Genomic DNA, 25,869 nt, shown 5'->3' on the forward strand with positions numbered 1-25,869 from the left:
AACTTGGTGAGGAAACACTGACACCTAGAGACAGAAGGTGGAAAACACAGAACACCAGTTGCTGATTCCCAAACTGAGCTGCAAGTTACAGGTGTAATTATTTTTTCCAAAATATTTCTCTTTACATGTAAGGAATATTTAAAAATACAATACATATTTGCCTGTATTAGACTAAAACTATGAAAAAAATGCACCCGTGCATTTGAAGTGGTCACAAAAAATCTATAAAATTAAGATAGTTTTGCTGCAAATACTAAAATGTTATTTCTTATTTGCAAATGGTTACTTTTATATCAAATTAAGGTAAACTGTGCTCCTTGAAACCTTAGTACTATTGAAATGTAAGAGTTTCTTACGAACTCTTGCTCCATTTTAAACTACAGCCACTGACTTTAATCACTGAGGATAAATGATTTGATTATTTACTTGAGTTTACATAACAAACAAAACAATTTCACAAATGTTTCTTTCAAATTTTATTTCATGTTAATACCATAAATATACAAAACTCAAACTATTTCACATGCGACAAAGGCCAGACAAGAGTGCATTACTTTTTCTTTTTACATGTGATTGATAATGGGGATCAAATTTTCAACTTTACAAAATATACAAGTGTCCCTTTTGGATGAGCTTCTTTCTCTGATTCAGTGAAATAACATGGTCACGGGCCAAAAACACAGTTTTGTGTCAGCAAACTTCAAACACGTCGCTCTGTACTGCGGACCAGCTCTCCAAATACATCAAGAAATGACCCTCTGTGGCATGGCTTCGTATAGCAACTGAAGATACTTGGGAGTCGTGTGGGTGCATGTAGCAAAGAAATGTCATGGAAAGGGAACACATCACAAACCAAGATTTGAAAACAAATCTATATGGACATTTGGTAGATTTCTCACAGCTTTTCAGGACATAGAATAACACTTGAGGGAGATTTTTCTTCTTCTTTCATACCCATCATATTCACACATCCTCATACAACAAGCACACCTCTTGCAGGGTCCAGTTGCAAAGTCATTGAACACTGTTTTTGTTTTTTTTAAGTCTAGCTGATGCTTCGACCGAGTCGTTACAAAACCACACAAACAAAAGCACATAATGTAAAATCAAACCAAACAAGACTGAAACGCAAACTTAAATTACACCATAAATAAAAACATGTTTTTGTTTTGCACTAAGTTCAACATAAAACAAGAAATGTGCAATGAATTTTAAAGAAAGACATCTCAAAGAAAAGGAAAAAAAATACTGCCGAGATGCAGGCTTGTTTTCTCATGACCTTCAGCTTCCTAACATTTGCAGGAGTATTTCGTCCACCCACTATATCACTATATACATTTGTAATAACAGCAGTACCAGTCATCGGTCGTCTATCATGCACATCTTCAGACAATCACCACCACTATGAGAGGTGCTAAAGCACAACAAAACATGTACCCAACGTCCACATTTCACTTCAGTGACAGTAGTTTGTACAACTTAGTGCTGAGTAACACTGTTATAATTGTATATAAATTAACATATTGTAGTGATATCATTGAATGTGCCTCATGTCCAGTCCTCCGTTATATTAATGTTCATTTTGGCTATAAAACTCCAGTAATCTCCCAGTAACTACTAACAGAGAAAAATCAATGGAAACAGACTGTTAGCTTATGGAGTGTACATATACACAGTATCAGTGTTTTAACTATTCCATGTATGCCAGGTTAATCCCAAGAAAAAATATCATAGCTTCACCAACTGTCCAGTTCATTTTTTAGTGAGAAAAGGCAGGTTAGCTCTCTCGGTTCTCCCGATGTATTTTCAACAAGAGATATGACCGCTCTTGTATTCATAGCAGCGTTAGTTTTTAACCAAGTATGAAGAGCTACAAAAATGACTGAGGGAGAGCCACATAGTAGTGTGTTAATGTGATACACAGATAAAGGAAAATGCTAATGTTTCTAAGCTTTTCCCCTCCTTTTAGCACACCAGGCCAGGAAAGCTGAGAGTTGAACCATCATCAGTCAAACGGCTGCTGGGACATGCAATCACTTCTCACAGAAAGCCAAGGGGACAGTAAGTGGGCTGACACTCCCCCAACAAAACCAGCTACCCCCTGTAGCCTGGAAAAAAAGGCAGTGGACAGAATGAGTTTGTTAAAGAAATCGCCACCTGGAGTGTGCTAAACATGCATGTCGCGATCATGCTGTCAACTCTAGAAATGCTAAACCAGCCCATCAAAGTAGCACACAGAGCAGGAATAATTGTGTCGCTGGGGGGTCCTTAAAAAAGAACATTCAGACATATTCCTATTTATATGACGTAACCTTTACCATAATGGCGATGGTATTTGTCTCACAATAGAAGCACTGATATAGGTACAATTTACCTCTGAGAGCTCAATGACCAAGCTGGATTGTATTATGAAAGAAACAAAAAGACAAGTCAGAGCCACAATTTTTTTTTTTTTTAAAGTGAAGCGCACATTCGCACAAAGGCCCAGCCATTCAAACATACACTGTACTTTCAGTATGTGGGCGAGAAAACAGAACTATGTGCAAACCACCATGATCAGATTATCACTTTTCATGACTCTACACTGTATTTTATCAGGCAGGAAGCTGTTTGGAGGTCATCACCATGACAAAAATAAGGTATGCTAGTACGGCGACCTCTGCCTGACCTGGGATCACCTCAAGGGGACAGAAGAACGAAGGAAGCGGAGGAGTGTGTAAGTGTGTGAGATGAGATCCCACAAACTCAGAGCACACCTCGAGTCACTTGGTGGATGTTTTCAGGGATGTGAGCAGACAAGTCACCTGACTGAAAAGCAGACAGGGTAGATGTAGGAGAGTTTTTTTTTTTTTTTTACTGATACATGAGTTTAAATGAAGATGGACAACTCTGGTCCCTTGTTTGTTATTTTACTTGACACTTTGTGAGCAAAGTGTGCAGGGCAACCTTAGCACAGTAACATTCATAAGTATAATCAACTTGATCCGAGAGCCAGCAGGGCCAGAGTTGTGCGTCTCCATCTTGTCAGTGTGTGTGTGCGTGTGCGTATATGCTTGTATGTGTGAGCATGTGTGCCACGCATGTGTCTCAGTTTATGGTTGAGGTTTGAAGGCCCCACGAGCAGCGTTGGTTGCAGCATTAGCTGCAGCGTTGGCAGCTGCAGTCTGAACGGTCTTGTTTGACATGACGCCAGTTGCAAACTCCTGCTGAGCCTTCTCAAAGCTAGCACCAGTGGTACGATACAGCGCGTGCACCTGCAAAGAGTAGAAAAGGAGATCAGTTGGAATCAAGCATGGCAATTGAAATCTTAAACAAGCTCTGTAGTGCAGTATTGCATGATTAGACAGATGCTTCCTTCCTGTCTGGTCACAACACTGACATGAATCTTCATCACACATAATCCTCTGCTTTTTTCCAGCTACTTGCTTGGCTCTTGATTTGTCTGCAGACTCTGGACTTCGTTATTTCTGTCCTCTCATCAATATTCAAACAATATAATTTTTTATCATAGACTGTATATAAACGATGGATATAGCCTCCGGATCTGAGAAGTGAAGCCAATGCTGAGGTAATCTTGCATAGCCAGACCATTCTCTAGTGATGACACTGCGCTGTGTAGAAATGTCTGGCTGCACCTCATTATGAATCAGCTCTGGTATGTTTTAATTTCTTTAAAACAATCGCAATTATCTTGGGTAAAGATTCACTCAAAATAGTTTCGGGGAATGGTTTTGGTTGATCGTTGGATGTTAAGATGGATAATTAAAAAAAAAAAACAGTTCTGATGTTGTTGTGGTTGTTTCCCTTAGTGAAGGGGATTTTTTTTAAAAAAAGTAACATGTAGATAGTAGACTGGGAGGAGAAAGCCATGTGGAATGTGCAGTGTATGGCAGGCTTATACCTACAATCTACATCCACTGTAGTCTTGTTTCCTTGCTTTGCCAGCCCATTTTATACTCAGGTTGTAAATACGTTTTTCAATTTACTGTATATATACCATACCTATGCAGGCTGTTTGTTTTGTTTGGTCTTTGTCTCTCTTGCACTATTACTTTGTTTCGCGAGCATAAACCGGATCAAGTACACAAAACATTTTACTATGCACTACACCATGTGCAACTGTGTATAAATTTGATTTAAGACTAATGCTGAAAAGATTTAAACCTGCATTGATTCTAATATCCAGCAGATGGCAACGCTGCAAGCTACAAGTCTGAGTGCACAGAAATCTATCAGAAATTGACACTACCTGTTTAATCCGTTACCTTAGTAAACATTTTCCTAAGTTTATGGTCCTAGTCGCTAGTTTCAAGTCTCTTTTAATATAGCCTCATGTTTGTTTTGTAAATTATGGTCCCATTTAGAGTAAAACGGGAGTTCACAACCCAAAAGTTGACATCATGGTGGCTACATCCATCTTTAATATACAGCCTTCTATTGTTAGCATTGTTCAGGTAATCAGCATTCTGTTCATGTACCTCTATCATGAAATGTATTAAGCAGAAACTGGTGCTGACATGTTGGAGTACTTTTTGTTACCTTTTTAAACATAATGAGCGAGCCCACGGACAGCGTAGTGAACAGGGCTGCGATCAGTAACATGATGATCCCCACTGGGATACTGGTGTTCAGACCAGTTAAAGCTGCGATCCAGCCGCTGGCAAAACAGAACAACGATAACAAGATTAAACTCCAGTGCACGCTCATAGAGGGATAATATCAGTAAAAGCACAAAGTACTCACCATGTTCCCCAACCAGTGATGCCAATACTTTGTAGAACATGAACTCCAAACTGACAGATGTAGACGAAGAAGAAGACAAAGAAGCGGAATGAGCTGTCACTCCTGTAGTGAGAAAAAAGATAGTAGAAATGAGAACGCAATGTGTGAAAAAAGAAAAACACATTTCTTCAACTCTGCCATTAATTCATCTTCTACTAAACATTAACTTCTCTATCTCTCAGTTTGTGAAAGTCTGCATTTCAGTGTACGGTTAGAACATGAGTCCAGGATAAAAAATGAGCTTCTACAGACATGAGAAATTACAGCATTCTGTAGGTGACCACCTCTTTTCCTAGTTTCATACTTGAATTCCTTCTGCCTTTTTATACAGCTGCAAAAGTTGGTATAATTTTCATTGTTAATGTTTACCTGAAAGCCCCGTAGAGCGGTCTGTACCAGCAGACGAAAGAACAAGGAGTAAACAGCAGAAACCATAGCATGGCCAGGCCAAAATCTACACCACGAGTTGCATCCACACAGAACCAGGCCAGGCAGCCAAACATGTTCACAAAGAGTGTGCCTGCATGGACTGGAAGATAAAAACAACACAGTGAAGACCTTTAGTGTCACTTGAGCACAGTAAACATAAAGGAATGATCAGCAAAATCTGTTTTTATAATGCCTTTTTGATAAAGGAGAAGACAGGTGTGTTTCTGTGGTTCTAAAGAGAGATATGTTTCAGAGCAGGTGGTTTCATTCACAAAACAATATCATATTGCACATAGTATATATGGGTTAGTCTTGCAAATCCACATGCTTAATTAAAATTAATAATAATATTAACTGACTTTGGAGGTAATACTGCCTGTTTTGCGTTGCGACAGATGGTCCACTTACACATCCAAAGGTTGTACATAATCTTGACAGTCTTCTGGAACTCTACGGGAATATCCACTGCAATATCATGGTAGAAACAAGGGCCAACAGGGAACTTCTCTGGCAAGGGAGGCCAGTTGTTCTTACGCCCTGCATGGACAGAGGAAACAGTGTCTGGATGATCAGTCATTTACAGAACCAGTTGTCACACTCCTGGCAAATGCACTATGAAGTATACAAACATCGCAGGAATCGCAAGAATCTGAACAAAGATTGAACTATAGTGAAAAATAACTATATCTCAAACAATTTTATCACTTCCTACATCCTAAAACACATAAATATGAGTACGGTGGATATAATGGTTAATAAAGAACTGCAAAAGGGGAATTTTTCAACAAAGACTGCAAATCCATGAGTCTAAACTTGGCAAGAAGGAGGTAGCATGATCAATTTGCAGTTTGGACTGGAGTGTTTTTCCCATCTCAGCTCAGTTTTGGTGATTATATTTCCTCACGATTTTACTGTGACAAAATAATGTCAAACCCAAAGGTCTACACACATTTTGAAAGAAAAAAATAAAAATAAAAAAAAGGCAGAGACAGTCACTATCAAAAGACCTGATAGTTATCCAATCTATATTGAATATAAAACAAAACCACAAATAGATTGTACTGTACTCATTTTTGTTTATATGCAATTAATAAAGCAGCATTATTGAACTGTTCAATAAAATGTATACCTAACTTAACCTTTAAAGTAACTAATATGGAAGAACAAATACATTTCATGTCTGTGACCAAATTTTATCCTGCAAAAGGAATGATATCAAATTCTACTGAGACACCAGAATAAGCTGTACATCATCAAAGAACTTGCAAAGATTAGAATATTCCCCTTGGCATAATGACGGACATCAAACAAGCAGCTATCTTATGAGCTGAGCTGCCAGCTGTCGAGATGACCGGCCAGTTTCACCTGATCGGCAGGTCCTCAGCTCCAACAGCATTTGAACAAATTTATTTGATAAACTGATTGCATATTTGAAATCTAAATAGCTACATTTTTTACTGTAAAAATATCAAAACTCTTTACTGAAAGACTTCAGCGTACGTTCAATGCATGCTTCAGGTTAATCATTTTTGTTTTTTATTGGGCTAAAACTGGCTTCCAAACTAGTAATGTGAAAAAATATCACATGCTCACATAGGAATTACATGAGTCACACTCAGATTATTATTAACCTTCATCTAAGCAGTTAAATCCCACTGAAGCTTGCAACCTCTTGTCAAAGGGAGAACCGATTATATGTGAGCACTGAGAAACTTTCGACTTTCAGCAGATGAATTTCAAAACTGCGCCCTTGTATCAAACTCTGAACATGCATCAATCTGTACAGTGAAGCTCAAACATCCAGGAGAACAAGCAACGGCCAAAATACATTTGTGAGTAAAGGGATTTTTAAGTAGAATTTTTTTAGGCTGAACCCTACTCAGAATTCTGTGACTCCAAGTTCACATGCACAATTTCCCAAATTTTACCAATCTGGCAAAATTTGAACTCAAACAGCTTTCACTTCATGTATGTGTGATGTATACTCACAGAATTAAAATGTTCTTCACGAATTGAATGTCGAGCCAAATTACGTTGTAGCCATTGTAACACGTCAACATTCTGATCAGCGCTGCCATGAATCTAGCTTTGATTGGGAATGACCATTCAGACTGTGAGGCTAATGAGGTGTTAGATGAGTAAAGTGGCTGACTGATGGACTGACTGACTGACTGACTGACCTCCCGCGGCTCCGTGCGACTGTAACTCTCTCTCCCGACGATCAAGCTCTGCTGCTTTCTTCTCCAGCTCCTCCTGCCTTCTCAATAACTCAGCCTGAGCACGCGCTTGATCCTGAGACAGACACAGAAACACTCTTAAAATTCACTACCCAACATCTGACAGGTGTTATGACATACTATAAGGTACGTAATTAAGGTATTTTTCCACTCAGGTAAGCTGGGTTGTGTTAATTTGAGATGGGAGAGAAGGATTACAATTAGAAAAACACTCCGCTAATGTAGCTCACTCACTTGTCTTTATCAGTTAGTACCAAACTAGCTCTAAAGTGGCACTGCAAGTTTAAAAGCTACAGGTGGGAAAAGGACCATTAAAGGAATCCAGACAACTCAACACACTGACATTAAGGGGTACAGGAAACATCTATTGAAAGACAGTACCTCATTACGCCGCTGTTGGGCCATCAGAAACAGAATATATGAAGGACAAGAGGACAAGTGAACCAGAAGCAAAAACAGAGTTTCTATAGTGCTGTAAAACTGTAAATCTACAGTCCAGAAATAAGGATAGTTTGGATAGTTACATATATACTATCTCTCTTTACACTCTTTACACTACTTAACACATAGGGTCAAAACATCCAAAAGCAAATGGACCGATATGCATGACATCAAACTAAATCCTCATATTTGATATTTTGTGTAAAGTTCTTTACAGTCATTGACTGTCTGACGTGATATTGCACCACAGATATCACCAGATGCTTCATGTCTGTTTCTATGTGATATTCTCTTAGATGTTGACTGTGGCCACCTACAGCTCTTCCACGTTGTGGGATTTTTTTGCCTTTAGTCTGGCCTTCAACACATGGAATAAAGCTCACTTAGACAGAGATCCGGTGGCTGACTCAGTCAGAAAACACTACCTCACCTCTTCATCCTAAAAAAGCTTTTTGGGTGCTTTAGCCTTAAGTTTAAGATTACTGTCCTTCTAAAACGTGAAGTGAGTTTTGCTACATTAGATCTGAGCACAGTGAATGCTTCTCTATAACCCTGGATTCATCTTGAAGCAGCAAAGAAATCTGACATAAATGTCTATGTGGGATAGGATGCTTTGGGTCATGAGCTGTTCCTTTTTGTATTTTTTACACAATTTCCTCTTTGGTAGGGGCTTATTTTTGCACAGAACTGATCAAATTTCCATCTTTTACATCATGAAGGGCATTCTTGACTTGCTGCTCAGTCATGAATGGGTTTTCTTCACTTAATGATTTTCTGGTCATCTGCAAGACTTGTGCTCCTTGGTCACTTTCCATGCCTTTTATTGTGCTTTTTAAGACTCTACCCAGCTATTCGTTTAGGCAAACCGCCTACACCACCTGCAATATCTTTGAGATTGACTTCTGCTTTTTGAGCCTCATTCTTTTCTTCTTTACTTGCCTGGTCAGCTTTTACATTTATAGGCAAGTGTACTTCTTTATCAACTCTGAGTCACATGTGAGCTCTAATGTACGTGGACTAATGTAAAAATGACACACAGCTGGTCAAAAAAATTTGTAGCCAAGGTTAACTTACATTACAATGCTTGCAATTCAGGCACTGTGTTAAGAAGGTTGAATGTCACTTAGAGTTATTTCTCTGTAGCAACCATTATTTAATTGCAACTGAATATACTGAAGCACAGAAACAGATCAGCAAATAAAGTGTGACCATCCAAATACTTATCTTCTGGACTGCAAATGCTAAGAACAGATGTTGTCAACCTAGTCCGAACTCAGAAAAACTAAAGGACAACTAGATGTGATTCACTGTGTATGAATATGTTCCCGTGTGTATCACCTGCGTTTGTTGCTGTGAGTAAGCCGGCGGCTCTTCTGTGGGCTTCATGATGGCAGGTTGCGTGTTCTGCGCAGGGGCAGGAGTGGATTTGGGGGCATTTCCCGGGGCTGCCTGTAAACCAGCATAGATTCTCAGCGTTAATATTTGTGCAACTGAAAGACAAGGCACTGAGTGGAAACTGTAATTAGGCCACAGTCATATTTTGTCAGTGAAATCCTCTGTGACTGAGAGGTGGAGGAGGAGAGAAAGAGGGTAGTGGATAAAACGAGGTCACTGACTCAGAACCACACAAATACATGCATGCACACACTAGTTATTAGAGATGCTAGTTAAGCTGACCGTTCTGGCGTCTGTGAAGGGGTTATATTCCTCCAGACCACCAGGAGGGGCAGATTGTGTCACCTGGGTCACCGAGGGATCCTATAGGGCAGAGAGGTCCATACAGCAATTTAAAGGGTGAAAACTACAAGCAAAAAAGCAAAACCTTATAAAACCTTCAGTAGGTCTATTGATTCAAATGTTTTGCCAAGTTGTACACATCAACAGGACCACGGGCAGAAAACAAGATGTGTATGTATCAATTTAACATTCTGTTTGAAGTGACCTTTCTTGAGCTTGTGTAAAACAGGGATCAAGAGCAGAGGGAAGTGGAATATGCCTATAACATGCTTGCATTACAGGGCAGTCTATAGTAGCCCACTATGTGCCATTCAGAGCCAGCAGTGTGCAGGTATTCCCTCCAACCAAGACTCCACCCACTGACGAACACACCCTCAAGTAAAGAGGAGGGACTTCAGATTTAAATCACCTGCCGAGGTGAATTGTTTGCGTGAAAACCAGCAGACTTTTGGTGTACAACGACAGGTAAGACAGCTTCAAAGTTAGCGTAAATTCTACTGTGCACAACTGCAGCACCAACGTCAATGCAGGTTTTTGGCCACACAGTATAAAAAAACACTCACAAACACCACCTGAAATTGTCTTTGTGTCACTTCACAGCACTATTAGCAGATAATCTGGGTTTCAGCAATATTAACGGCTATATTCTCTGCGGTGTTAATGCGTGCAGCGTTTTGAATTAATCGTAAAGGTAGCTAAATAAATGCTACACGGCATGTATGTTACAATATACAACGCCGATAAGACGTATAAATATTCTAAACCTGCGTCCCATTTGCAAATATCTGCAGTTTTTAGGCACGCCATGTACCAGACTGATGCTAACCACCTGGCAGGCAAACTAGCAGGGGCCAGCAAATGTTTACTGACGGTGGGCAGAGCTAACGTTACCCGGGTAGCTAACATGATGTGTCTTTGTTCTTAAATGTCAGAATCGTTCTTACGACGTTAAAAACAAACGTCCTCAGCAACACTGTGCTGGCTAATTCTTCAGCGCCTTATTTACATGATTAACAGCCACGTTATGTCTGAGTGATAAGATAAATAATGTTGACTGATGATTAGCTCTTTCGGCTACCTAACGGTTCACCAAGCAACACCTCTAGCTAGCTGTCAGGCTGTTAGCTGAGGCGGTTAGCAGGGATGCTAAAGTGAGACTGGCCTCACTGTGGGCTCAGGCGTACGTTAGCGGGCTAGCTAGCCGAGTTAGCTACCTGAAAGGGATTGCTGAAATCCGGGTCTGCGAACGGGTTGCTGTCAAAGTCGGACATTGTACAGCCTTTCTAGTAACAGTTTCCTGTGTGTGAGAGCTTCCCGAGTCTCCGGGGAAGGTTCAGTCCTTTGATTTGACTGCTTCTCTCTGCTGCCCGCAGTCTTCTCCGCCTCCTACTGATGGAGACCCCTTCGTTAGCAAAGCTAGCCAGTAGCACAAAAATGGCAGAGGATGCGTGATGAACGGCGCCTCTACGTCACGGTTTCAGCACCGCGGAGAGCATGACGTCTGTACAGGTAGGTGCCAATGTGAACACACAGGTGCAGTGTGCAGGGATGAGACCTCTGTTACAAGGTAGGCTTGTATCTCGCATATAAAATATCTGAGACTTGAACCGTGATGATTGCATTGTAAACATAATAATAAGCCTTCTCTTTCACTCACCATCCTCAGTCCTGACATTTTGACATGTGAAAACAATGACATCCAACCATCAATCTCCCATCTTCTGTGCTTTCTATCTTTCTATTGTTCCCATAAGTTTCCAAAGCTAGCTTCAGACTGTATATAGACAACTGAAGCATCAGACAATGAACAATAATAGCAGTATCATTTGCATTTCCTGTGCAATATGCATGTGTGATATTACCTTCCTTCTTGTCCAGTTTTACTTTCTACCTTTCTATTCTAGTTTGGCTTTGGCTTACTTAGTTGTTTTTTTTTTTTTTTTTTTTTTACTAAACAAATCATACTTTTTACTTTCTATTTGGCACTGCTGTGAGCCTATACTCCCTATACACTTTCTATTCGCTGCACAACTTGATATGTACTATTTAATTTAGTATGCAACATTTAATTTTCATGTGCCATATTATTCTATTACTTAAGTATCACTGCCAGTATTACTGCCTAGTTTTAAATTGAAGTTTTGTTTTAGCTTAACTGTTTTTTACTGAATGTATCATCCTTGTGTTTTCTTTTTGGCACTGCCGTGAGCCTATACTTCCTATACACTTTATATTTACCACACACTTTCATGCACAACATTACTTTAGTACTTCGATATCATTGTCAGTTTTACATTTTACTTTTCTATTCTAGTTTTATTTTAGCATACTTATTTTTTTGTTAAATGTGTTGTACCTATTGCTATTTTATTTGGCACTTTATATTTACTACTCTTGGTGTCTTCTTATATTGTTATATTTTGAGTTTCATCTGGCAGAAGAATTTCCTTTAGCATTCATGTAGTACATCTTGTCTTGTCTTATTGTTGTAACATAGGATCTGCTTTTTAAAATGTACTTTTTTAAAAAAAACATTTTTAAGTATTTGTACTTGCTAAGCTACTGCATGCTTGCACTCCCCTAGATTTCAAAAGGAGGTTTTGTACCATTTACACCACAACTCTTATTTCACAGTTACTTTGAAGAGAGTTTATATACAAAATATATCATACTCTTAGAAATATAGCAATGCTGTGGACATCTTCTACTATAATGTTTAAGGGTTTTTAAGTAGTTAAAGCTTTAACATGGTACAACATTGTTTACACAGTTATCTGCAATTAACCTTTTGCTTTTGACATTTTAACTACAGCGGCTCCTAAAACTTCTTAGTATCATTCTGAATGCAGGAATTTTACATGGAATAAAATATTTGTGCACTTGGTTATTACAATTAAGAGCTATTAATTTTTTTTTCTATACAGTATTGCAGTAAACTAAATTTAATCTACTTTATGATTCTGTATACCAAGCAACAATATTAAGCTGAAATTCCTCGTGTATATAAATATGCTTACTTGCATATTTACAATCTCCATCTTATTTTCTCTGACAGACTCTAAAAACCTCAAGGATCCAAATTTGAACCGACTATACTGAAGGGAATATTGATGCTAATTACAACTTAAAACAACTCAGTGCAAAAACACGCACCTGGGCTGTGACGAAAATTAAACAAAGAAAGAAATAATTTCTCCAGGTCTAATTTTTTAAATCATCCTCGAGCTCGTTCTGTACACTGTATGCACACTGTGTAATATTTGAGCTCCTGTAGGTCAAATACCACAGCCATCTCCTCCACTTGATGATTATGATGATTATGTTAATGATGATAATGATGATGAGGATGATGATATATGGAAGCGTCTGCTGCTCACTTGGTCGCTTACGCCTGCGTGAAAGAAACCGGAGAGACAAACCCCAACTGCCTGTTTCATGATATGTAACAGTGACCTCTTTCTCTGGAGTAATCCCAGACAATTTACTGGAAATCATTTTATCTCACTTGTCCATAAAAGAAGTATCAGGCCCCCTGAGAGCCTGTGGTGTGTTTTTTTTCCCTCGCTGTCAAGTTTCTGTTATTTGCCCAAAATGCCCACTTGGGGGAGCTACGATCCAATAGGTCTTGCCAAGCCATTTTGCAGAAATCCTCTCTCATTTGCCATCAATTTATTTTCATTCAAACGAAGGGTGACCATGTGAAGAACATCAGATCAGTTGACAGCCTGTAAATGTGATTTAAACATTTAAGCACCATTTACCCAGATTAAATTTCAATTGAAGAACAAATGCTATTAGGTTGAAATCTTACAGTATGTGGTAAATGATGAGGTAAAAATATTCCTCCTTTTTTGTTTGAATTCTATCGCTCATTTTTAAACAAAGGCACCACATTTCTGTGAGTTTCTACACCTAAAACCTTCAAATCAAACTAGTGAGCTTTTGTTAATGAGTAACTAAACATTCATGCCTTGCAAATGTGCATCTTCTGCCTAAATTACTGCGCCTATATGATGTTTTGTGTGGATAGACTCTAGATAAACACAAACTGAGAATTCATTACAATTCAGCTTTAGTCCACAAACACAATCTCTCTCTCTCTCTCTCACACACACACACACACACACACACAAAATGAGCATCGGTTCCTTCCCTAATCTTGTATTAATGGACCCAATCACAGACTCTATGAATAATCAATGGCCAGTGGTCTGCAACCGCACTGCTGAGACCTTGAGTGAAACTGAATTTTCCTAATAAGACACGCACACATACACTCACACACCTTGAGGCCCTAATAAGCTCTAATGCACTGTGGGTTGAAAATACGTCACATGGTTTGTTTGCTGCAGAATGTGAAAGATAAACATGCTGTGCCGGCCTGTGCAATGAGTGTGTATGTATGTACTGTATATATATGTGTGTGTGTGTGTGTGTGCATGGAGGAGGATGGTGTGAAAACCAGGTTCTGTCTGTCCTTGTCCACTCTCTCCTGCCCCTCTAATGCTGCTTTCCACAGAGGACTCTGTGTGGAAACAACCGCTTTGGCTAATAGCTGCTACATTAGTCTCTTAACCAGCTGGTCATGGCCATTTAGAAATGTTCATTAGGTCGCGGACGAGAGTGGAAAGGTGCGATAGTTCACTCCCTGCTGTTGACTGTAGAAAGACAGAAAAAAGAGATGGGGAGAGGGGAGAGAGAGGAGCAGACGTACAGGCGAAGAGGGAAACAGAAGCAATTTGCTGGCCAACATGACGACTAAGTGTAAAAAGCCACAGATGCAATTATCATCATATTGCCCTGAATAAGAACCTTGTGCATAATTAGATCTCATTAAGGTCTATGAGTGTTATTTTAGGGCTCTGAAAGGTTGGATAAGCAGGGCTTGATATTATGGGTTATTAATGCTGCAACATCTGGTGCCATTCTGGCAGTCGTCTCACAGTGTCAGAGTGGGCTGGAAAATTCAGCACTGCACTGATGTTATGACCAGACAGTAAAATACGATGCAGAGTGCCTCCTTGTTCTTCTTCTTCTATAAATATATGGATGAAGATATAGATGTGTGATACTATATAGCTTTATATATGGTGTGTGTATGCTTGTGAGTTTGTTTGTGCTGATGACCAGTCAGAACACATTACACACCACAGAGGGAAACAGCCCTCTGTCGCCGGAAAAGCGATTGATTCTCCATTTCCATATTAATGAGCAGATTTGTTAAGAGCCTGCAGGAGAGGGAGAAAATAACAGGGTCTTCATAGGGCACGACATTTATAAATAAAGCTGATGCAGAGAAAAATGGAAATTAAACCTTTTAGTTTAATAAATTTGAGGCGTCCGCAGCAAAGCGAGCGATTTGCATTTCCATTTGTGGCCAAATAATGAGAGTGCGGGTCCATGATGAGCCTGCTAGTGCTGCTTTTGGGTCTCAGACAGTCAGACAATCACTCCAGCGTGCAGCCCTCCACATCAATGTCATTAGCTCAGGCCTGTTAACTCTGCTACTTGGCTTTCTAAGATTATTTGGCGAATGAGAGATTCCTATTGTCACTTTGAATGAGGAAAAGAATTGCACAGAATTTATTCACTTCTGTATTTCCTGCATTTCCCAACACAGATGTGTTTGTGGCTTTTTTTTCCCGTGAATATTCGGCTTCCTCTATGCATGCAGGTGTCACTTTAAAATGACATTTTGTTGTTCTAAAACATCTCTGTCAGATGTTTCGCTCTGCCTCGCCTCATAAACACTTGCTCTTAGATGCACACACGTACACACACAAACACAAAGCATCACTGATTGAATTTATTGGGGAATGGATGTTGACTAGACCACTCCAAGTAGGCTAGATTGTTGTTGTTCCCAGATTGACAGACAGACCCAGAGCGGCTGATTGAAAGTGCCTTTTAGCTTGCTCTCACTGTATATTTGATTTGGCAAAATGGAAGGGGAGTCCAGTCTTTTCCCAGGATGCAAACACAAGTCCTTGTGTTTGTGTGGGAGTATGTTTGTGTATTTGTGTGTGCTCTGCGTACATTGACTGGTGGAGGCTTTAGTAAATGCTGCATAAAATGTACCCTTTCAGGTATTAATTGAATAATGCAAGCACTCCTCTTGTCAGCCATCAAGTGGGCCACTTTCTCAGTGGCCTGCCCTGCTCTCCTTGCCTGTGAATTGACTAGATTTATCTGTGTTGTTCCAGCCAATGGATGCCATTTGTTCCAAATATTTGACATAAACATGCAAAGAGCAGAGGCGTGCACTCATAAAATAAGCTTCGAGACTGTCGTTTTACAGCCCAAAGAGACCAATGGGGGGGCTCTCAGCCTATCAAATCATGTGGAGCTCTTGCTGAGCCAACAGCGTGTTAAAGTTCTCCTTCAACCAATGATGTGATGAAAAGGAACAATTGCTGCCATAAAGAAAGAGGAGAAAGAAGGGGAAAAGCAGTACAGAGGAGTGAGACGGAGGCCTTTGGGTGGAAAAAGGAGGAGAGATGTGCAGTGTTCTGCTAAATATGCACAGTTATTTTCCATGCCTTTAATGGGACACATCTCATTGGGTGCCTTATGTCTGCTTCCAAACTGTAAAAGATACTTAGCTTGACACCCGCAGGAAATCCTCCATAATAAAGACAATATTGGCATATGGAGTCTTTGCTGAATCTATGCTTTCTAATACTGTTAAGACAACCGATGTATTAATGCAGCTTGTAAAGAGTAAAACTAGTTACCCTGAGAGTTGCATTTAACTTTGGAAATGATGTGAAATTGATTGCGATTAATCGGGATATCCTTTAATTCACGAGTGCAGATGTAGAAGTTCCACTCAGATTCAGTCTATATTGCATTTATGGGTTACACTCAGGTGTGTATGCATGTGTGTGTCTGCGCTGGGGTTCGATTTGCTGATTTAGCACCTCTCTAATTTTCTGCACGGTAATATTTTCCTCACCTGCCTGCCATCTGTTTTTATTATGCGGGCGAATATGTTTGTCTAAGGATATCAATAATCATAAACAAAGCCATGACTCTTTCACCTCTCCCTCTCCCAGCACCTCTGCCTGTCTCTCACACACAAGGCTGCTCTCAGTTCTAGCTCTGATCAGATGCAGCCTACATATTTCAACGTGTAATTGGTGAAAATCAAACATTTTCAATCCTGGTTTCAGTCTCACAAAATGCTCACACGTACAGTACATCACCGCACACACATAAATTCACACACACTGCGCCTGTGGCTCATGCCTTGACTGAGTGTGTGCTCTCCTATTACAGACAGTAATTACCGTCAGTCACCCTGTGTGTCCATAACAAGCCAGCATAATGCCCTAATCAGGCCTGGATTAATCTAACCCTCTCTCTAATCACTCTAAAAGTGATTTATATTGTTTTTCCTGTTCGGAACAAATGAAATCTGTAGCCCAAATTAATACTGGCTTTTCATCACTGGGAAGCTAAAAAGCCAGTAACCATCACATTCTTGTCATTAAGGCTGCATCTGTGAAGACATGCGCTCGCACACACACACACACACACACACACACACACACACACACACACGCTGACATATTTAAGTTGGAGAGAAAAAAATATATAATGTAATATTCCATTAACTTGGCAAACTAATAACATTAGTCTTCTGTTGAAAGGCTTTCAGACCAAGCAAATGGGGTCATCAGAGGAGTAGCAAAACTGTTATTGCTACTATTTCATATCCTCCTTTGATTTAATAATTACAATCAGAGAAATGGCTGCTGATAAATTGCTTTTATGTTGCACGATTGTATCAGCTTTTATTCGAGAACTTTTCTGAGCTATAAATTAAATACACCGGGAGTTTATAGGCCGGCCTCGCGCGTGTCAGCACAGGAATAATTTTGCACCGTAATGGACATAAAAAAATAGTTTTTTATCCATCCACGAATTATTCAGATGAAAAAATGCTCTATATCATTCTGTACAAGTCATTTGTCAAATTGTATCAACCACAATCTTGCAATTTCTTGGTCTCAAGCCTTCATTTAAGATAGCATGCCTCCTGTTTTGGTCCATGCCTCCTACTTTGTTTCATTTCCATTGTTAAACAAATCAATTCCAACCCTGACTCACTTCCCACTGTTTTTCATTATGAAGAACGAAGGCTGGACACGAATCGTAACAGAACCCTGAAATTTCCTGCTCACTATTCGGTCTGTGCTCGGAATACAAACCAACTCACAAGACGCACATTTAACAAATGCAAATTGTGAGCCAATCTGGCCGAGCTATCTGGGCTCCCGGTTCCATATTCATTTCCTTCCCACCCTGCTGTTCTCAAACTCCAGAAACAATCCCGGGGTTAACCTGAAAGGGAAAGGAAATGAAGATCTGACAGTGTCCCTTTATCTCTTTCTCTTCCACACTGTCTCTCACCTTTGCTCCGCTCCCCTTCCTCCCCATCTCCCCCCTTTTCCTCCCCTCAGTCCCCTCTCCCCTGTTCTCTTCATGCTGTGTAATTCTCATCTTACACACTCTGTTGCTCTGGACTATGAATAATGCATGGTGTGTGAGAAATCCTCAATCTCATGCTTGGCTCCCAGCGAGCATTACGGAGCTCGCATCTCTATTACGGAGATGAATAGGAGAGAGGGGAATATCGCATAGGATACGCTCTAACTTCATTGTTTGTTTTCAGCGTTATAGCCCCAATCTGGGATTTCTTCAAGTACATATGAATTATGTATAGAAATATACAAGGGGAGGCTTGCTGATGAAAAATAATACTGTCAAAAGTTTCATAATTCACCATATTGTCACAACAGTTACATATTTCTCGTGTCAAAACACAAATAAATAGGAACAACAAGAACAAACTATTTACAGCTTCAGAGCAGCTTTAAAATTCATGTGCTTGTACGCTGCCAGCCCTTGAAAAATAATTTATTTTGAGTTAATGAATTTTTATAGCGAACTACTTTAAATTCAATCCAATAATGCTATAAAAAGCAACAGCAGCACCATAACATTTTTTCTTTTTTTTTTTTTTATTTGCTGTGGTGTGTTTCAGTTCAACTTCTCTGTGATTTGATTTTATGGAAAATGATAAAATGGCAACTGCAGGGACGACGCACTGATAAATGCAGGAGTCTGGTTGGATGCATGTACACGTGAATCACACCATTGCAATTTGTTTACAGCTGTAGTATACTGAGAATGCAGATAACAAGCAGGATCAAGTTACTGCTCACAGAGAGAAAAGATGCATTTTAAGAACAGGTCAGGTTGAAACTCCGTTATATTCAGCGCAGAGTCACATCACATGAGGAACAAATGACTGCTTGACCCTTTCTGCAGACATTGTAGGAAATATAAACCTACTGGAGTGGCTGAGTTATTTCGCCTGTGATGTAAACTTCAATATTTCCAACAGTTTTATGAGCTTTTTTACGATATTTTCCAGTCTTATCGATTTCCTTCTACAGTGATGATGCCACATGAAGAGACACTTGTGCTAAAACTGGTGCTTTTAGGTTCAGTCTGTCAACCTTTGTGCTTCTGAGCTAGCGTTATGTATACATTATGTGTGTGTTCCTGTACGTGTGAGCCACAGTACGACATAGATCCATGTTTTATGGGGTGTGTACATGCGATAAAAGCACTCAAGAGTTAAAGTGCTTTTCTACCATGCTCAAAGCCATGTGTCAGCACTAGACCACTAAATCCACACAATTCCCTTGAACAGTTTCCCTTCCTCTGATAGTCTATCATTCCTCTGTTTCAGGTGGCTGGCCACTGTGGCTGACAGGGCCAAGTCCTTGAGGAGATCATGTGTCTGTGGAAAGTACAGGACAGGCACTGATGTTTGAGCTTTCAAACCACTGTCCCTGCTGTTGCCCGTTTCTCTCCTCTGTTCCCAATGTCTCTATGACAGAGCTCCACGGTTCGGCATGTACAAGTCAGTCATGATTTTGCTTTGCTAGAGTGCTAGGGGAAAATGTAAAATCTACTTTATTCATTTTGAGCCATCTTAAGTATCATTCCTTTTATTTCTGATGCTCTGGAATATGCTCCCTACATTTCAGCACTCTTTTTGTCTTCCATCTTTATGTTCTGCTTCAACCACTACTGTACATCATTTGTAATATAAAGCAGAGCCAGAGAATGTTATGGATAAAAACCTCCCCATTATTCCATGGTGCTGAAATCTTACAGAAATATGCCTCCCATTTTGGTAGACATGGCTTACTCCTCTGTCTTTTTCATGCCCATTTTGGATGAACTCCAGATGAATCATACTAACGACCTGGGCCCTGTGCTGCAGCACTGCTCTCAAATTAATATCTAAGGAATGGAGATATAGGGCAAATAGATGAGAATAGGAACCCGATATTCACTCTTGGGTGCTACGTGCTCAGGCGCAGACACACACATACATGCACTCGCATATACTGCACACGGAGCCTGACAGGCAGGCTATTATCCCCCAGCCCGCTCTGCTGTAATTGGCTATGGCTTTTTACAAATGTGGCTCCGTCTGACTCGCATATCAGCTCCCGTCTCATCAACTGTGTAGGGGTCACTGTGTCCGTGCTTGTGTGTGTGCGTGTGTGTGTGTGTATGTGTGTGTGTTGGTGGTGCACGTGTCTGTATATGTGCAAGTATATATATGTAGGGGTCACCGGTGTGCCCATCCCTCTCACGTCTTCATTTCACACGCTCATTTATGTCCACGCTAAACGAGCCAACGGATGCTAAGTGTGTCTGCGGCTGCCTCCTCTTTAGCAGCGCCAGAGTATTTAGCCATTAGTCCACTAATAGCATCAGGATCATTCACACAGCGGCTAGGTGATGATGAAATATTAGCTTAGTTCAGGCCGTCATTAGTTAGTCTGGGCTTGCCTTGGAGGTCAGGTTCATCCTATTTTCTCACACACTGGGATCAAATCCAGTTATTAAGTGAATCTGAAGATTAAATTCTTAATTATGTCAGTTTGTAGAAAAGCACACAAGACCTAACAAAGACTTTTGCAGCTAAATCTGCTGTTATAAGCTTTGCTTTACTTTGCTACCCAACAAGAGCTTTTTTTCCCCTTTCTTGTATCTGCTTGGATTTTCCTTAAATACCTTTTATTTACTCTGTGGAAACAGAAAATATAGTTAGTTAGAGGGGGACATAACACGCCGCAGAGTCTAAGAACAAAATGTAGTAAGTAGTTTAAGCAGAAGCTCCTGATGTACATTTGTACAAATCCAAAGCTTTTATAATGTAAATAGTTATTTTGTGCAGTCGTGTCTACTTTTACCAGATTTATTTAGGAATGCAAACATAGACATTGTGATATGCTGATGATTTGTCATTGCTGACATTATAATGTCACTTAAATTATACTGATCTTTAATCACTATAATAAGCAGGGTTTGGTATGAATATATAACTTGAGTTGCACAGTTATTCGATGAGTGGTCAACTATGAAATTGATCACAAATGTTTTGATCATCGATTAGTCAGTTTTAACTAAACAAGTCAAAGTTCTCCAGATATTCCTGCTATTCAAATGTAAATATTGCCTACTTTCTTTTCTCCTCTATGATAGTAAACTGAATATCTTTGGGTTTTGGATATTTTAAGACATTTGAGGACATCATCTTGGGCTTTGGATGATGATCGACATTTTTCACAATTTTCTGATGTTTCATAGGCTAAATAATTATCGATTAATCAACAAAACAATCAGTAATGAAAATAATCAATATTTGCAGCTCCATAAATAACACAGTGAGTGAAATGAAATAGACATACTCTGGAGAAGTATTTTTAAATTACATTTCAATTTTCTGAATGCTAAGTATGTATGGTTTACCCATTTTAGATGTAAAATGCAACTTGAACTCTTTTCAACTGTCAGATTATTGATATAGAGCCAAGAAACATGAGATTTCCTATAAAGTAAGATCACTAGTATAATGCAAGCAAATGTCTAAAACTAATATCAGTATCAATGATCAGTTACAAATTGCACATATTACAATCGTTCCCAATAAAAAACACTTTAGCATTTGAAACTCGATATTTAGCTCTTAATGTATATTTATTAGTAGAATAAACACTTTATACTAGACTGCAGTTTAAAACCCACTGATTATAAACTGAAGAATTGAATCCTGTCAACCTGATCTGCATACAGAGGTGTCATAGGTGCTTTAAAGGCAACAACAGCATAATATAATGCAATCATTAGGTGATACTGGTAATATGTTTACTCTGGTATGTGACACACATGTAGATCATTTAATATGTACGGATTAATGGACACTAGACACAGTTTGCTCACGTTTAAATGGCTTTCACGCAGACTTAATTGTACAATTCGAGACGTCGTGTAACGTATGACGGGGGAGATTAAACCAGGAGACAATGAAAATCACCGACTTGTGTTTGAACTCTCGGCACTGTTGCACCACAGGTTTGGAGTTTTACTTTAAGAAGAGTCCCTGAAGTCACAGCATAATTACTTTCCCACTAGGCGGGGCTCTGGAGCTGAAATTACATCACACTTTAATGGGGTTGATTTAAACCTATATTCGAGAAGGCAACTGCTTGCCTATCATATTCTTGCACCTTGTTAATCCTTAACCAATGAATTAACCCTCATTACCAGTGTTGGAATATAGATGAACACTCTCTCTCCCCCCTTCTTGCTCTGAATTTTCTCCCCTCCACCCCGTTCTTACCCTCCATCTAGCTTTCTGTGATGAGGGACATCTGGGGTCAGTGATTCTGTCCTGTGTAGCCCCTCACAGTTTCTTCTGCATTCAGATTATTCTGACCTTAGATCAGCCCTCTTGGCTGACCGTTAAAGCACTTTAAAATCCGAACCCATCCCAAAGCCAGCTGCTCCCCTTAGAGTGAAGATTGCCTCATATCTCTCGTCTTGTTTGTCTGTCTGTCTCGTACGAACAAAGTGAACAGTACAACTAAAGGAAAAGGACCACGAGGAAATGCTTTTGGCAATGCTTCAATTTCAAATGACAAAGTAGAGGCGGAGAGCTGAGCACTGGTGTGAGATGAGCTTTATGCTCAGGTGTCATTTAAACCTGGCCTCCTCTGGTCTGTAAATAACATGCCTCAACTCCACTTTACAGACAAGAGTCAAGTGCTCTCAGCTAAGATTTGATCAGAAGAGGGTGCGTTTGTGATTGTGTGGGTTTTGTCCAATGAGACTTCAGCAGACCTGCCATGCAGGTATTTTTATAAAGCACATGAGTCAATCCAGCTCCCAGTATTTGAGCCTGCTGTGAATGGTTGAGTTTGGTTTCTTTGTTTCAAAATCCAATATCTTTTTAGATGTGAATCTATTGGATCAAAGATTTATTGCCCCTTTTTGTAACGGAGGTGTTTTCTAATGATTGTGTTTGATTGACACCTGGCACTCAGTTTGTTCGTGGCAACCAATTTTTCAGATCACTGACAAGACTGTGAGGACTATAAAAAGCATGCAGAGATCATTTCTTTAACACATTTGCAAAGGAGATAAAAAAAACGTGCAATTGAAACCTTAAATTTACGAGTGATATTTTCTTCGCATTTTTGTATTGCAGCGTTTTCCTGTCTTTTTGTCTGTTCTTTCTGTGAGAGGTGGTTCGCCAGTGCTTGTGCATTCAGATGAACGTCCGGCCTTATTGTGTGTGACCTCCGTCTCTTTGGCTGTTTGCTGTCTCAGATAACATTTTGACATTCCAGTCTCCTCTCTCAGACACTGCGATACCTCGGACCGAGGGTGGATGGGGGGCCCAATGATAAGGCTTCACTCACAATTAGCAGGCAGGAGCAGGGAGGCGAGAGGGGGAAATTGAACTGTCAGGAGAGAGAAGAGAAGAGAGGAGGAGTGGAAGAGGAAAGAGGGTGGGATAGAGGGGGAGACGGGGGGAGGGGGGTGACCCCATCCTGCAAAATGGAGCCCGTCATAATTTGTTCATTTGGTGCCCATCAGGCTCTACCTTCCCTCTCTGCTGACCTCCCTCCCTCAGTTTCACCCTCTCCCACCTCTCCTCTCCCCATCTTCCGTTTCACCTTCCTGCTTACCTTCACTCATCACAGCATTCCCACTTTATTGATATTATTGTGTTATCACTTTTGCCATTCTCGTGCTGTAGCTATTAGCAGCATTGTTCTTATTAAATGCATCAATTGGTGATATACGGGAGAAAAAAAAATACCTAGAGGCTTCAAGAGGTGGGAGTCAGAAGAAAAAGAGCTAACAAGACCAAGGCCTGGGCTGCCTCTCCTGAGGATGTGCTGGATGGTAATGCTAATGTTAAATAAGCAGAGAGGCTTTTAGCAGCTCTGTATTTAAATGTCAAATGCTGATGGGCCCTAATGAGATAATACTGCTGAGAGCAATTAGCCAGCTAGATGCAGAAGACTTTTCACATCAGCACACACAAACTCACACAGTCGGTGTATACATACACATGCAGACTCGAATACATGCTGTGTGTTGCTCAGTGGAGAAAACAACTGCGGTCTAACAGGGAAATAAAGACTGGTTTTATTATATAACTTGGTGATTTATTCAGTGATTATTAGTATAGAATCTTAACGTTGGAATCAGAAATCAGAATCCGAAAACGTTTTATTGCCAAGCAGGTTTTCACAGACAAGAAATTTCACTCCTGGTGTTTTAGTGCAGAACAGTAAACACTGTAGATTTAAAAAAAAAGGGGGTTGCAAGTCAGTAGACAGCAGGTGTTATAAGATAAATAAGACGAAAGTGTTTCAAGGCAAATTAGCAACAACTGTGTCGGATACAAGATAGTTTAAGTCTCAAAAAGTAATCCTGATATTTCCATTGTGCAGAAATTTGCAAATTAATGCCTGCGAATGTGCAATGTTACACATTATGTAATGTAAACAAGTTGAAATGTGCAAAAGCAAAACAATTATCCTATTTAAAAGCTGTGTGCCTTGTTGAGGAGGCCTACTGCTGTCTTCTAATGATGCTAAATGCCTCAAAACACTCTGATCCAATATTTAAACAGGTGAATCCACACTATCCTTATGTCAAGTCACAGCTGTTAGATGCTGTCATCACACGCTGTGATCATTTCCGCTTTGGCCTCCAAAGCAACTACAACAAGCCTGTTCTGATATCTTGTTAATAGTATAATTTGCGTTTGTTTGATGCACAAAAATCCTCTATTAGAATGGAAAATAAAAAGTTTGTCCTCCAGTTTGTATCTAAGTTCTGGTGGGAATGCTGTAAATTAGACCTAATTAGACCAAAAAACAAAAAGAGCTGGATAAAGATGTAAACATGCATTTGTTGTAGCTAAAAGAATTACTGATGTAATTTAAAATTATTTTAATGTGTCAGTTTATTCTGTAACTGTAAGTTATTTGATTTAATGAATTAATGAAAATTTATGAAAATAATGAAAATAATGAATAGCTTTGAGATATTAACTTTCGTTGTTAATGGTACGACATATTTATAAAATTGGTTGATATAAGTTTAGTTTCTACCAGTTCTTCAGCTGATCTTGCTGAAATATATTTTGCATGTGGGTTTTTTTTTATCACACAGAGTGACTGTAGTCAATTAATGCCTATTTTTCATTTGTATCTGAAATATTTTTGTATACCAAACTCTAGAGAAGGAAATCACTCATACTCAGGACTTTATTAGATATTCCGAATTTTTCTATGATAAAACATGAAAAACAAAACTTGTTAAAACTTGAATTCCTTTTTGCATTCTTGGGTATTATTGTATTTTGCCTGAAGGCACTGTAGGCACCACGGTCCTTTTATCACACTTGAACTTGTTTTATGGCACTTATCCAGGTTGTTTTCTCCTGAATAGATCCTTGCTCGTGTTGTATCTACTCTCAGATGTACGTTGCTTTGGATAAAAGCATTTGCTAAATGAAACTGTACAATTGTGCTGTTTGTTTTATTACTCATGTGGGACTTATAAATGGATAAATAAGCATTTTTCTGTCTTCTTGATTGGAAATCAGGCTTTGATTAAACAGATTGACCTTTAAAATATCTTCTTTATATTAAAATGGAGTTCACCAGTTTTGGTTAAAGGTTTAACTGTGTAGTCACTGCTGGTAAATCAGTAAAGATTTTCATCCTTTAAAATCACTCTTTGTCTCTCACTCTGTACTCGATACAATATGTGTGAATTGTTATATGTCAGCAAAAGTGTGCTCTGTGTGTGTGTGTGTGTGTGTGTGTGTGTGTGTGTGTGTGTG

The 25,869-nt window shown here is 39.5% G+C and overlaps 2 protein-coding genes across 5 annotated transcripts in view; one reads left to right on the forward strand and one right to left on the reverse strand.

Annotated features, from left to right (window-relative positions):
- Positions 1-461: 461 nt before the first annotated feature.
- Positions 462-10,982, reverse strand: LOC111564687 (secretory carrier-associated membrane protein 1-like). Of its 4 annotated transcripts, XM_035945535.2 has the most exons (10): positions 10,841-10,982; positions 9,567-9,647; positions 9,228-9,338; positions 7,830-7,841; positions 7,392-7,503; positions 5,620-5,748; positions 5,152-5,311; positions 4,744-4,845; positions 4,540-4,657; positions 462-3,254 (listed from the first exon to the last, which is right to left on the reverse strand). In XM_035945535.2, the coding sequence occupies exons 1-10, from the start codon at positions 10,895-10,897 to the stop codon at positions 3,093-3,095; spliced, it is 1,044 nt and encodes a 347-aa protein (XP_035801428.1). In that variant the 5' UTR covers positions 10,898-10,982; the 3' UTR covers positions 462-3,092. The 4 variants fall into 4 exon arrangements, with proteins under 4 accessions (XP_035801428.1, XP_035801429.1, XP_023120179.1 ...); XM_035945536.2 differs by lacking the exon at positions 9,567-9,647; XM_023264411.3 differs by lacking the exon at positions 7,830-7,841.
- A 16-nt stretch (positions 10,983-10,998) lies between these two features.
- Positions 10,999-25,869, forward strand: part of LOC111564686 (corticotropin-releasing factor-binding protein-like) — a 110,237-nt gene continuing 95,366 nt past the window's right edge. Inside the window, exon 1 of the mRNA XM_035945525.2 lies at positions 10,999-11,135. The gene's annotated coding sequence lies outside the window, so the exon portion shown is untranslated. The remainder of the gene's footprint in view (positions 11,136-25,869) is intronic.

This window comes from Amphiprion ocellaris, chromosome 6 (assembly GCF_022539595.1).
Source record: "Amphiprion ocellaris isolate individual 3 ecotype Okinawa chromosome 6, ASM2253959v1, whole genome shotgun sequence".
In the NCBI taxonomy this organism is placed as follows: Eukaryota; Metazoa; Chordata; class Actinopteri; family Pomacentridae; genus Amphiprion; species Amphiprion ocellaris.